At 43.6% G+C, this 14662-nt stretch overlaps 1 protein-coding gene across 1 annotated transcript; it reads right to left on the bottom strand.

Annotated features, from left to right (window-relative positions):
• Positions 1-354: 354 nt before the first annotated feature.
• LOC109756085 (disease resistance protein RGA5-like) lies at positions 355-13135 on the bottom strand. Its single transcript, XM_073507567.1, has 5 exons — positions 12262-13135; positions 11242-12080; positions 10507-10686; positions 445-633; positions 355-387 (listed from the first exon to the last, which is right to left on the bottom strand). The coding sequence occupies exons 1-5, from the start codon at positions 13133-13135 to the stop codon at positions 355-357; spliced, it is 2115 nt and encodes a 704-aa protein (XP_073363668.1).
• Positions 13136-14662: the final 1527 nt, after the last annotated feature.

Raw genomic sequence — 14662 nt, 5'->3', positions numbered from 1 at the left:
TCATTCATCTAATGACATAACTGTTCATTCAGGGAACCACGATCTAGGATGAGGTAACACTATATTCTAACTGAAGTCAATTTAAGCATGCAAATACCTTGTAAACTCACAAATCTCTCTCTCGCTTTCTCTAACAACAGAGGAGGGAATGATTGAGTGACCGACACAACATACCATTGAGTTGATTTGGATGCATCGAGACCTCGCCCCAACACAAATATATATATGCTTGGTCATTATAAAAGTAACCAAGCAAGTTGAGGTTTGTTTGTTCCCGAGAAACTGCTTCTAAAAGAGAAGAACAAGTTGTCTAGACTGTGGACAGTAGCTAGTAGTAACCAGCCATCCAACCAGTCACATATAGAAGATAAATAAGCCAAGCAACATCTAACATGGCAACAAGTTCATTTGAATCGTTTACACACAACAGCAAGATTTGATTACCTTACACACAACATCAAGAGCTAACAGTAAATGGAAGGAGAGGAGGGCATACCTCGCCCAGGACATTACCGGCTCAAGGATGTTACAGGTGAAGAGCTTGAAGGCTGTTGGGACACTCTGGCTATGTGGTATCCAGAGCACGCCCACCTTCAGGTAGAGCCCTGGGTCAATGATGACCGACTTTGCCCTCTGAAACACGTACATATTCAAAATACCATCAGTAGTGTCCATTCAGCCACAGCGCAAGAAAAGTCAGAGTTCAGGGCTAGGAAACACTTGCTCCTTCCATCAAATCTACATCAGCTTTAGCTTGGAGAAGACATGCATCAGATCTACAACAATCAAGCTCGCAAGGTCAATTAACCAGAACCCATGGACATAATACAGGGTACATATGTGCACGGGCACCAAGTCGTTGTGTCCCACCAATATACTCCCTCCGTTCCTTTATATAAGGTGTATTTGTTTTTTTAAATCAAATGAGTGCATGTTTGACCAAGTTTTTAGAAAAAAAATATCAATATCCACAATATGAAATTTACATCATTTGATCCATCATAAAAAGTAGTTTCATTTTATCTATTAGGTATTCTAGATGTTATTATATTCTATAATACTGGTCAAACATTCAAATGATTGACTTGCATGGAAATCAATACACCTTATATTCTGTAACAGAGGGAGTAGTAAGCATTTCACTTGAACAATCAACATATGTAATCAGTTGCAAGCCGTAGCAAGCGAAACTAAGCAACAAAGTGTATGATGCAGTAATATGTTGTCTCTAAAGTCTGAACTTTCTGGCATGTCAAAATTAGAGGCCATCCAGATTATTAACAAGGAAAATTACATCACAGTCCAGGAGAAAATACTAATCGACTTATTTAGCAAAGTTCCAAATGATACCTACTCCCTCTGTAATGAAATATAGTGTTTAGATCACTACTTTAGTGAGGGCTTCTGATGGCTTCTTCATATGAGGTGGGGTCGCCTTCCATACGAACTATTTCTGTGTTATAGACTTTATAATCAGTAGAAATAGCTGACTTTTTGTGTCTTGTAGACCTTCTAAGGGCCTCAACTTCCGTCACCTCTTCTAAAAGTGGCTGTTGCGCCTCTCTTTCATGCTCAACGACGGGTTCAGTCGGCTCCTGACGGACAGGTTCTGGATCTTCTCCCATAGTTGTCATGGTTGGAGTTATAACAGATGTTTGCGCCGCAACCTCAGGGATTGTCGGTGCACGCACAACAGGTAGTTAGAAAAATGGCTCCTGAATCATCGGATTAGGTGCATGCACCCTCTTCTCCTGAAGTTCAATTTTTCGAGCTACCATGCTCCCCCTCATCATTTGGTCCTCTAAGAAGACTACATGTCTTGTTTCTACAAACTTTGTGTATCTCTCTGGATAGTAGAAACGAAAACATTTTGATCTATCAGGATAGCCAATGAAGTGGAAACTGACTGTTTTGGGATCTAACTTTGCAATATTTGGATTAAACACTTTAGCCTTAGCTGGGCACCCCCACACCCTTAAGTGTTGTAGGGAGGGCACTCTTCCTGTCCACAACTCGTATGGTGTTTTGGGCACCGACTTGCTTGGTACTCTATTGAGAATGTGAATTGCAGTTTTAAGCGCCTCCATCCATAATCCCAATGGCAAGGTGGAGTAACTCATCATGATGCGCACCATATCCATAAGTGTACGGTTACGCCTTTCAGCTACTCCATTTTGCCGAAGCTCACCTGACATTGAATACTGGGCCACTATGCCAGTCTCCTATAAGAACTTTGCAAAAGGTCAAGGGACTTGGCCATATGGAGTGTGCCGACCGTAGTAACCCCCCCCCCCCCACGCACGTTCAGATCTTACTATCTTTATTCTTTCATCATGCTGATTTTCAGCCTGAGCTTTGAATATCTTAATTTATCCAACGCTTCAGATCTTTTTTTGATTGGATTAATATAACCATATCGGCAGTAATCATCTGTGAATGTTATGAACGAGTCATAGCCATCCACAATTTTCACCGAAAATGGTCCACAAATGTTAGTGTGAATGATTTCTAGTGTTCCTGTGCTTCGGTTTGCAACCTTTTTGATTTGTTTTACATACTTTCCTTTAATGGAATCTGTGCATTGCTCTATGTCTGAGAAGTCTAATGGAGGAAGAATTACATTTTAACTAGTCTTTCTATTCCCCCCCTCAAAATATGGCCCAACCGACAGTGCCATAATTTCGGTGAGTCATGAGTTCTCTTTCTTTTCTTTTGTTCTTTATCCGACGCGGAAACATGCTCATTCACATTACACGCATAATACACTTTTTCATGTAGTGATAATAAATAAAGCTCATTATGAAGTAAAGCATCACCCACATAAGCATTATTAAACCATATGGCACGCTTGCCATGTCCAAAAATAACATTCATAATGATCTTTGTCCAAACATGAAACATTAATCAAGTTTCTGTGACATGAAGGAACATATAAAACATCTCTAAGCAGAAGCGTGAATCCATCAGCTAACTCCGGGGAGATGTCGCTGACAGCTTCAATTTCTCCTTGAACTCCATTTGCAACCTCAATGCATCTTTCGCTTCTTTGCATAGTCCGCATCGAATGGAATCCCTGTAATGAATTTGCAACATGAACGGTTGCACCTGAGTCAATCCACCAAGTAGATTTCGAAAACTGTGTATACAAGGATTCATTTACAAAGGAAACAATGTTGTTGCCTCTCTTTGCCATTATTGACTTCAGCCAAACAGGGCAATCTTTCTTGTAGTGCCCAGTCTGCTTACAATGGAGACATGTGTCTTTGTCCACTGGAAAAGACTTTTGCTGATGCTGATGGTGTGTGGGAGCTTTTCCATGTGTCTTTGAAGGAGAACCTTTGCCACTTCGATTGTAGTTCTTTTTCTTATTATCCTTGACATAGTTCATAGAACCACCATATGAGGTTTTAAGTCTTTCCTCTTCTTGCACACACATGGCTACAGTCTTTTCAATGTCCCATTTTCCAGGCGACATGTTGTAGTTGACAATAAAAGTGTCAAACTCTTTTGGCAGTGAAGTCATGACCAGGTGAACAAGCAGTGCCGGTTTGATCTCCAAATCCTCATCCATGTGTTTAAGCTTAGCTGCCATGTTGCTCATCCTGAGGATGTGCTCTCTTATGCCATGTCCACCACCTGTGTACTTTTCTCAGCTGCTTTAGCAACTGGGTAGCATATATCTTTGAAGAACCAGTGAACTGGCTCTTTATCTTTTCAAGATACTCCCCTATGGAAGTACACTCTGCAATTGAGCCCACAATAGCGTTCCCAATTGTGTTCTTTATGAAAGCCATGCACTTTTTATTGGCGTTGAGCCCCTTTTGGTTTTCGAGGAATATGACATCTCCATTGGAGCATGATCCCTCTTCTTTTTGTTCCAAGTAGCATCATCATCTTTTGCATCTCTAACTAGCTCTGTTGGTTTGACCGGCTATGGGGTGTCCACAACCCAGTCCACCTCAGCACAGACAAAAGCCAAGTCAACTTTCTTTCTCCATTCAGTGTAGTTATCACCTCTGAGGGTTGGAACATCCTTGAGGAAACTCATCAAGTGGTACCCTCCTGAAACCACAATAAAGTGAGATCATGACAACAATTGCATGCTTTAATCCAACGTTGGTCAAAATAAAACATACAACTGTTTATGCTATTAAATCTATATCACCGTTGGACAAAAGTAGAAATAAATGCACCTTTTATAACAATAACAAATCGTGATCATGTTATTAATAACGTTGGTCATAAAAATAACAGGATCATAATTGTTTCAATAATTACTTTAACATGCATTAAAATTTAATTTCACTTTAGTTCTATTTACTTTTAAAAAGAGCACTTTTATTTATTTGCAGCGAAGAAACATGAATAAAAAAATTCATGATTTTCAGAAACATTTCTTTTACTTTTATATTTTCTAGATAAATTTTTGTTGGGTTAATTTGAATACAAAAAAAACTATATCACATTTTCCCAAAAATAGGACAAAAAACAAAATAAAACTTGCTACTGAAAAAATGGCAGAAAAATAAAAAACGGCGGCATAGCCCGGCCTTGGCCCAGAGCGAGTGACTGTGCCCGCAGCTGTTGGCCTCGGCCCAACGCGCGTGGCTCACCCGCGGCCACTGGCCTCGGCCCAGCGCGCGGCTGCGCCCGCCTCCACTTTCGTCCCAAAAGGCCTGTGCCGAGCTAGAGTTAATCTCGTGGCCGTTGGATCAGATCCAACGGTCACCTGCGCTCCTCGCTTGCTCAAAATCACCCCAGGACTCCTCCTGACCAGAAACCCTAGCCTCATTCGCCTCTCCTCCCCCTCTTCGTCTGCTTCGCCTCTGTCCCGCGCGACAGCGGAGAAAAAGGGCTTTTCCCCGGCTGCCGGAGACGGCGGCGAATGCCACCATACCGTGCCAGCTTCTCTTGCCCTCCCCCCTCCTTTCCTCTTCCGCACCAGCTGTGGCAGAGAGAGAGAGAGAGAGAGAGAGGCGCGAGCTGAGCCATCCTCTGCTCCCCTGTGCGCCCGGGTGCGTGTGGATGTGAAGGAGGTGGCACCCCCGCTGGCCCCTTTGCCGGCTTGCGTGAGCACCTCAAGGGTGAACGCGCCGCCGTCAAATGGCTCAGTGGTGGTGCCCTTTGCCCCAAAAGGGGTATGTTCTTCTTCCGAACGACTCAGCTTGCCGATGCCCATCCGGATCGAGAGCAACGGCGGCCTTGCGGCGGCGCTCTTTGCTGACGAGATTTCTTTGCCCTCTTTTTTCCCCTTCTTTCTCTGTTAGGGTTAGGGTTCTTGGGGGGGGGGGGGGACTTTGATTTCTTTGCTACCGAACAAATCCTAATCCAACCTTGCTCTGTTACCATTGATAGGACCTTGGGTCGGGTAGGTTAGGGATTTGACGGTAGTCTACCTTCTGCTTGGCTCGAGGAGCTCGAGCCGGTGGCCATGGTGGGCAGTGGTGGCCGGTGATGGCACTGTGTGTGTGGGCAAAGTGGTGGCGGCGCTTCCGATCGGCAGGGAGTGTTGGTAGGGGCCTGGCAACGCAACAAACCTCGTGAAGCGTGCCGCCGGATCCCACCCTATTTATATGGCGCAGTGCGACAGGGGCCCGTCAACCATAGGTGGTTGGGCGCCCCCGATCAGGGCGCAGATCAAAGGCCCGGTGGGCCATTGGGCCCATGCGGTGGAGATCATCCCAACATGAAGACCTCCAAGGTGTCGTCAAGCAGATTACCTTGCCCGCCGGAGCGACGGCTGCGATGGCAAAGGGTCCAAATAACTAAGGGGATGTTTGGTTCCTGACCACACTTTGCCACACCCCATCTTAGATAAATTTGACCAAGTTGGGTGATTATTTGGTTCTAGCCACACCTAGGGCAAGCATTTGTTTATGAGCAGTAGACCCCACATGTCATAAACATAAAAAGTTTGGCAAGATTCACTAAGCCATAATACGCACCACATACAAATCTAATTTGGTCAAACTTCCCAAGCAGCAAAGCCCAACTGCGAGACACAAGGAACAGTGAGAAAGTTTAAGTCCCATTCGATAAAAGTGAGCACAGGAACTGTGTGATCTGATATTTTTTTTTCAAGACAGGACAAGGCTGAGTTCTTCAATCCCTTGTGTACTGTAATAGCTATCTTAAGCCATCCGTCAATGTAAGAGAGGGAGGCGACAGAAATTGCTAGCGGCTTGCTGCTGTCCTGTGTGGTTTCAGTTCTGACAAAAGCGATGTATGTCGATGAATTCCTGACTAACAGGGGCAGCTACGCAAACAACTTCCTAAGCATATGCATGTTTATCGAATAATTAAAGAGCGCACTTTAAAATTATCCATCATACGATGTCATTCTCCTTCTGTGAGCTTTTATTGAACTTCAGACTTTGTTTTCGAACTTCAGATCATTAAAATGGCTTCATGCATCATTTTCAAAACAAAAAAATCCATCGTATAGATAAATACAAGATTTACAGTCACATACTTGGTAGCAAATGTTGACGGCATTCTTCGTGTAACAAAAACAACATATATATTATCCAAGAAACCACGATCGCCGTGAAATATAATTGTTTAGGGCATATCGTGCCCACATGACTAGCCAGATAGAATTCAATTTATTTGTACGAACAGCAAGCAGGCAGACTAGCTCCTTGGACTGAGCCCAGAGGTGACCTCACGGTCGGTGGCTTCGTTTTCTTGTGGTAGTGTGTTTATTAAAGCTTCGACAACTAGCTCTCAGCTCCGGAGACCTTCCCCATCAGACCTTGAGCCGCCTGTGATTAAGCACACATTAGCTAGGTAGCTTCTAGACAAACACGATATTTTGTTTGAAGATATATTTTAGAGTCAACCTTTGAACCCACAATTGCAGTTGTATAGTAATAAAGGTGTTGGTATTAGATTACATCACTTTTTAGTGACATAGGTGGAAGAATGCGCAGGATTCATTTTCATGCAGGTTATTCTTTCCTTCTCTGAGTGAACTGAGATTCCATGCATGTTTACAAGAAAATGTGAATGGCATCCGTGTTGCTACAATTTCTGCATGGTGTAATGCACGAGCTAACCACTAATACCCAGTCATTATCCGAGTAAATTGCATAAAATCACCACTTTGATGGCTAGGTTTGCAGAAAAACACTAGGTTACATTTTCTTTGCAGAAAACACCCCGTCTTTCGTAATCGCTTTGCAAAAACCACTGATCGGCGGATCTAGCTCTGTTAAGTGAGATTATGACAGAAGGGGCCCACAGTCAGGCTGATGTGGCACCAAACTCTCACACCGTTACATCGAACTGGTGGTTTGCTGCAATTTACTCGTCATTATCCAGCAAGCCTTAAAAAGGTTGAGTGAGGCCACCGTTCAAGTTTTCAGAAAGATCTTATTTCAATGTAAAAACATCTTTGTTTGAATAATTTGTATGGTGTGTTAGAGAGGAAGTTGAGTTTTACCTCTTTGAATTTATAAGCTGCCCTAATCACTTGATCTTTAGCCTGAATTTTTCTCTGTCAGGAAATAACAGTAAGAAACATTATCATCAGCTGTCAAAACAAACAAAAGACTATTAACTGTTCTGTAGACTATCTATGCTTTGGTGCAATTCGCAGAAAACGACATGCAATCAATGGGCAATAATATTTTGGTTACGACATACATGTATGTGTACTTGGTTAGTGTAGATGCGAGCCTATCATCTGCGACAGCTAAGAAATTTACAAACTCTATGGTGCACCACATACCTCCTTGGACAAATGATGATAATTTGATAATGTAACCATGACTGTTAATTGATAAAGGGAAATTTAGACATACAAGCATGAAGCATGCTACATGTAGAAAGATTTAAAAGAATGTAAACATATTTACTTATATCATTATTGTATATGAAGGACTTACCCATTTCTTCCCTATATCTAGAAAGAAAACTTGTTTGGACAACACAACTACATGTTTCCCTAATATGCAGAACAGAAATGCATAATAGAACCGTCATTTTCTGGGTAGTTTTGGGATGGTAGGATTGCACTACAGGAAACGTGTTCGTCTAGGACAGCAGCAAGCTTCTGCAGAACTAATTAGGTAGCTTTTGGAGTCTCGGTTGTGTTACGAAAAGAGTATAGTTAGGAAAGATTTGGGGTCCAGTCAGAGTCTGTCTCATGGTTTGTAACTCCTTTATACGGAGAGGACCATAATCAAAGAAGGGAAGCAATAGTTATCCATCTATTCTCTACCTCGTTCTTCTCTCCTACCCCATCACCCCTCTTATGCGCATGCTATCCTAGTTTTTTTTGCGGGGGGAAAGAAAATTCTCATTGCTCAAGGAGGCCTCTCAGCCATAGCCAAGTTTGCAACAAAGTCCGGCCCAGCAGTAAACCAGACTGCCGTACATGGGGTACTACGGCCATACGCCGCCAGCTCATGGCCAACAATGTTCTCCGAGCGACTACAATGGGTGAACAAAATCTCCCTGGCATCTAGCTCAACTAATCTGTTTATTTCCTCTACAAGTGTATGATGTTTTGACATGTCTGTCCATCGACACTGCCTCCGCACTATCCATCTCAATGATGATAGGCAATGAGGTCCGGTGTAAGGCCAGATCCAGGCCCTCTCTACAAGCTAAGAGCTCAGCCTCTAGCGCATTATCACATGTACGGAGCTCCCTGCATGCGCTATAGACGATATCACCTCTATCATCCCGTAGGACCATCCCTCCTCCGGCCGCACCTGTGGGCACGACAAAACTCCCGTCCGTGTTGAGCTTAGCCCAAACCCGGCTAGGGGGGATCCAGCATGGCCGTACCTTTGCCACCGGACTCGGCCTCACACTCAGCTGAGTAGAGCTGACCACCATCTTCCCCTTCTCTAGGTTATCACCTGAGCATTGTTGTATGCACAAGTGATATAGCCATGTAAGAAGCATGGGGACGCCTCAGCAGGGGGTGGCGGGTTGTCGTGTGTGATCTCGTTACCCCCATATGCCAGATTCTCCACATGATCATGATCACCACCAGCCACGATCGCCGTTTCATCTATAGGTTCCAACAGCATGAATAGCCACTCTGACCCTGTGTTGCGGATAGGCTCCACCTTGGGAATGTTCCAGTCCAGGGCATGCTATCCTAGTCACTGCTGCATCCTAGCCCGACTAGCTGGTGGGGAGGCTACAAGCCAAAGCCGCCTATCCGCCACAACTATTACCTGTGACAAGTTTCCATGTAACAGCAGATCTCATGCGACAGAATTATTATTTTGTCGCATGAATTTTTTTTGTGTACAATGAAAATAAGTCCTACAAAACTATGATCAAGCTATGCCGCTACAATTATAAACCATTTCCTTTGTATTACTTAAATTCCTTGTTTGGACAGCACTCAAGTCTAATTGTTACTCTCGTACTCACTATTACACTCATGTATATTAACTTACCATTAAAAAACTCATATTAACTTACCAAAAAGGTGAAATCTGGTTATTTACCCAAAAAGTTGAGTAGCTTTGGATTATGTACCCAAAGCTGGGTGTAAATTGGTAAAAATTACCGGTAGGGGCTTCAATGTAACTAGAAATAAACATCTGGCATTTTCAATTTTATCTGGAAATGAGAAGGCGAGAATGCGAGAGTGTAAGCAAACGAGTTGCTCGTAGGGCTGTCCCGCGTGCACCTGCCGCCGGTATGTCTCCCGGTGGCAGATCAACCTGACGCCATCCACCCGTACGTCATCTCAACACATCCTCACCAAATCATCGAAGCGTAGTGCCTCCTCGACCATATGTCCTGATTTTCTTTGTGCTATCTATAAAACCAGCCACAGCAGCGGCATGGGCAGCCCCCGGTGCCACCAACGCCCAACACGCCCGACCTCCATTGCTACTGCTAGCGAGCTGCCAACAGCTGACCCGCCGGCACACCTCAAGCAAGCTGCAGGAACCCGAAAGCATGCACACGTATGCTCATACGTGTAAAAGGACTAGGGGTGTAAGTAGGCTAAGTAGTGGCAGTTCCCACCTTCGGTGCACCCACACAGTAAACGGTTAATTCGAAAAAAATAGGAAAAAATCAAAAAAATCTGAAACTTGGAGGATGTGATTATGAGCAAATGCTTTAGGACAAAAACCAACAGATAAAGGGTGAAGTTTGTTTACTTTATAGACCCCCCCCCCCCCCCCCCCCCCCCCCGGGTAAATTATGAAGTAGATTTATATAATTTTTGGCATTTTATCGATTTGACAATCAACTTTGGGTATGCAATCCAACGCTACTCAACTTCCAGGTAAATAACCAACTTTCCTTTACATGGATAAACCGACATAATGCCAAACAAAATACAATTAGTTAAATTAAAGATTAGAGGAAACGACTGGATAACTAGTATTTGAAATGCATGAATAACTGGTGTCAATATCAAATTGTACAAGGATATAAAGATGAGAAACAAGCAAATACTTACACTAATTGTATATAAGATAAATAATATAAGCATGTCGCCTGAAAGTGTGAAATAGTAGTTACCACAACTTCGTAGCCAAGTTCCAATGTTCTCAATGTCGGTTTGGGCATGTTCTGGTTCAATCTTATCTCTTCCTCGAATGCATTCTTCATAGTCTGCATCTCTTTGTGCTCATCAAAGACTGTAACATCAATATGCTCAAGCGAATAGAGGTTCTCTAAACCCAATATGAAATCACCAAACTGAAGTACTGTGCGATGCACATAGAAATGTAACTGCAGAGTTTTGAGACTTCACATGGCTCCTTCTTCAAACGTAAGCATCATGGTGTCACCATTGACACAGAAGCTCGTTAGACACAGAAATGGGTAACCACTGTCAATGACCAACCGTTTACCTCTTCTGTGTTTAGGTTCCTTCACCATTATGCAGAGTTCGCTGAGAGATGGTATGCTCCAAAGGACTTGAAGATCCTGCTCTCCTAGTGTTTTCATTGTAATACTTAGGAACAACAGTTGTGTTAGTTGAACAAATGTTGACGGCAGCTCTTCTTCTATTATTGTGGGCCATATGTCCAGCACTTGCATAAATTTTAGATTCCTAATAGCTTTCGGGATCTTAGTGATAGATGTACCCTTTAAACGCAGATATCTCAGGTGAAACAAACTGCATAGATCCTTCCAATGATTATTGTCCACTTTATCGCATCCAGTTAAATCCAACACGCGTAGGACTGGAAAACACGAAAGCGCTGGCAACAAACTGAAAGCTAGGCTAGACATAGTAAGTGACCTCACATGGGCCAAGCCCGTGGTTGGCAGCTGATTAGCAACTTCTTCAATGCATGTCTCGATGGACAGTCGGCAGATCTTACTTGGTAGATACACTGGCTGCTGACCACCAACTACAGTTAGGAAATTCTCCTCATTTGACAAGGAAATGATAAGGTCACGCACCATATCGTGAACACAACAAGAGTGCACTTTGTTCTCATTGTCAAATCTTTCAGGTTGGACCAAGCTTTTATTAATGAGTTGGTCTAAGTAAGCCTCTCCTACTTCATACAACCTCTTCCCCTGTTCTTTTTTCACAAAACCTTCACCCACCCATTTCCATATCAGTTCTTCTGTTTTAATCTCATAATCCTTTGGATACACACTAAGATGCAGTAAACAAGTCTTTAGGTGTGGAGGTAGATCACAGTAACTGACTGATAATATCTGTCTCATGTTCTTCACATCATCGTGACTATTATCTAGCCCTGAACCCATAGACTTATGCACCTTGGACCAATACTCATGTGTATGTGCTCTTTCCATTTTACTGGACAGCAAACTAGCAATTGTAAGGACAGCTAAAGGCACCCCACCACATCTTTTCAGAATGTTCTCAGATACTTCAACCAATTGAGCGGGTGTTGTTTTATTCTCAGTGCCATATATTCTTTGGTAGAATAACTTCCTTGACTGAACAACAGAAAGAGGTTGCAGACGATATAAACCACCAGCTTGCTGGGCAACATCAAGAATGCGAGTTGTTGTGATTATTTTACTTCCATATTCATTTTCAGGCAAAGCATATTTGATATTTTCCCAGACAGATTTATCCCATATGTCGTCAATAACAATCAAGTACCCTCAATTAATAACAAAATACATATATCATAAGGCTATTTAAGTTCTAATACATTGAGCAGAATTGAGCTATCTAATAAAGTTTAACATAAATGGCAAAGCAAATAGAAAACATGAGAGTTCTGCACTACTGCAATTTCCTTGTGGTGTTCATGTATGAAACATTGAGGAGCACATATTCACATACATACCTCTTGTTTTCAAGGAATGTACTTATCTCACTAATGAGATGTTCTTCACCCCAAGATGCCTCATTAATGTTCTGGTACGTGTGCTTGTCAAGTTGATGGAGCAAGCTCTTGAAAATCTGCTTCATGTTAGGATTAAGAGATACTGAAATAAAAGCCGCACAATCAAATTGCGGTTTTTGTGTTTGAATATTGACTTGTCCTTTCATCTTCTTATACACTGCATTGGCAAGGGTTGTCTTGCCTAATCCACCAAATCCAACAATAGAGACCACCTTGAGCTGTTTCTTGGAAACGTCGTCTCCCTCTGTCAACATCTCGACTACCTCAAGGCTCTTCTCGTCAATGCCAACGAGCTCCGTCGCCTTTTTATACAAGGTTGACAGGCGAAGGGTGTCAACAGTTGGACCAGGTGGCTTGGCAGGAGCCTTACCGTCAATCTGGTACCTTTTACGCCGCTCACTGATCTCCTCGATGTGTCTCTTGATGTCTTCGATATCGATGCCGATCTTGTGCCGAATCTTGCCCTTGGTCAGCAGGCTGAGGCACTTATCAATGAAACCCCTGAAGCTGTGTGACCTCTCTGGCTGTCCATGGGTTTCGATGTGCACCATGAACTTGTCAATGTTATCTTCGAGGTCGTATGATAGGTCCCTCACATCCTTGGCCCAAAGCTTGATCTGCTTGTCAGGCGGCTGGTCAATTGGCGCCTCAGAGATCTCAACCAGAGCCGCCTCCATATGCTCCATCTCAGCTTTGAGGAACATGATCTCGCCTTTGACACCCTTGTGAAGGTTGTACTCCTTGGTGATCAGGTTGGCGAGCTTGGGCAGGAGGGTGCCCATCGCTCCGGTCACGACCGCGGCCATGCTTGGCCGCATACGTTATCTCTCTTGTTTGTGGAAGTTGGCGTTGGTGATCTACTTGGTGAAGTAGAGCAACCTAAAGAATGGCAGCATAATAAATTAGTCTGGTCCTTTCAAAAAATAAATTTAGTCAGGATGATAGCTAATAAGCCAAAACTTTTGTAAGAAATCCAGGACAAATTAAACGTCCTCGGGACCAAACAAAAGGGAGAGTGAACCTATGGTGAAATTTTTGGAAAAAACCTGCAGCCAGGTCTTAATTAGTTACAGGGCAGATATACAGCAAATCTGCATATTTTTTCAGGGCTGATAACAAATGAATCGTACGAAAGCAATGATTCCAAGACATGTTGCTTTGCGTAACATGAGTAATCAATCCTGTGTAGCATGATGGAACTTAGGCCCCGTTTGATAACTCAGTATTTTCTATGTATTTTGAGAATACAACAGTTTTTGAGAATACAGCGAGCTGTTTGACAGCCACAGAAAACTGCAGTATTAATACTACAGTTTGCCCAAAACCTTGGTATTTTCTCTGTTAATAAAAAAGAACCTCCAACCTCTTTTTTTAAACGAAAATGTTAACGCCCACACGTGTGGGCGTTTGCATCTTGCCCACACGCGTGGATCCGCGTCCGCTCATGAGCGCACGAATCTTGGCATGTTTCTAGTGCCACGTAGGATTGGCCTGGTATGTGGGCGTTCACCCGATCGCCAACACGGCCGTTTCACCACACAGGAGGGGCTGGTGTGTGGGCGTTCAGCAGTTCGCCCACACGCCACTTTTACACGTACACACAAGGGCTAGTGTGTGGGCATTTGCCATCTCGCCCACACGCCCGTCTCCTCTCCCACACCCAAGCTGCTAGTTGCCATGTGTTCTACAGTGCACATGGCAACTGCCCCTAGTGTGCTTTATAAGCAGGTGGCAACTCTCTTTTTACCCGAGTTGCCACCACTAGTAGAAAACCGGCCTTTTGTCCCGGTTCGTAAGGGCCTTTAGTACCCTCACCCTTTAGTCCCGGTTCAAACCAGAACCGGGACAGATGGGCCTCCACGTGGCCTGTGCGCCGAGCCCAGGCAGGAGGGCCTTTGGTCCCGGTTGGTGGCACCAACCGGGACCAATAGACCTCCATGCGTCAGCATTTCTGTGGCTGGGGTTTTTGGTTTTTTTTAGAGGGGGGGGGGTTTGGGGGTTTTGGGGGGTTAATTTAGGTATTTCATATATTGTGTTTGATAGCTAATTAATAGAGAGAAGTGTCCTCTCCTATGTCCGTGCTTGGTCGACGCTACGTACTATACATACGTATAGAGAGGACTAGGCACGCTAATTAGCTAGTAAGCAAACGAAGGAAACAGAAGATCGTCATGAACATATATGCATACAGAGAGAAGTGATATCGACCACCTCTCCTTCTCCGAGAGATTGGTCGAACAACAAGTTCTCGTATATCTATCGTCCGACACTACCGGCTACATATATATAATAATTATCTTTTACAAATATAATCTCTTAAATTATGGACGCAT

The sequence above is a fragment of the Aegilops tauschii genome, chromosome 2 (assembly GCF_002575655.3).
Source record: "Aegilops tauschii subsp. strangulata cultivar AL8/78 chromosome 2, Aet v6.0, whole genome shotgun sequence".
In the NCBI taxonomy this organism is placed as follows: Eukaryota; Viridiplantae; Streptophyta; class Magnoliopsida; order Poales; family Poaceae; genus Aegilops; species Aegilops tauschii.
Note: the sequence above shows the minus strand (reverse complement) of the source record. Positions and strands in the feature narration are given on the sequence as shown.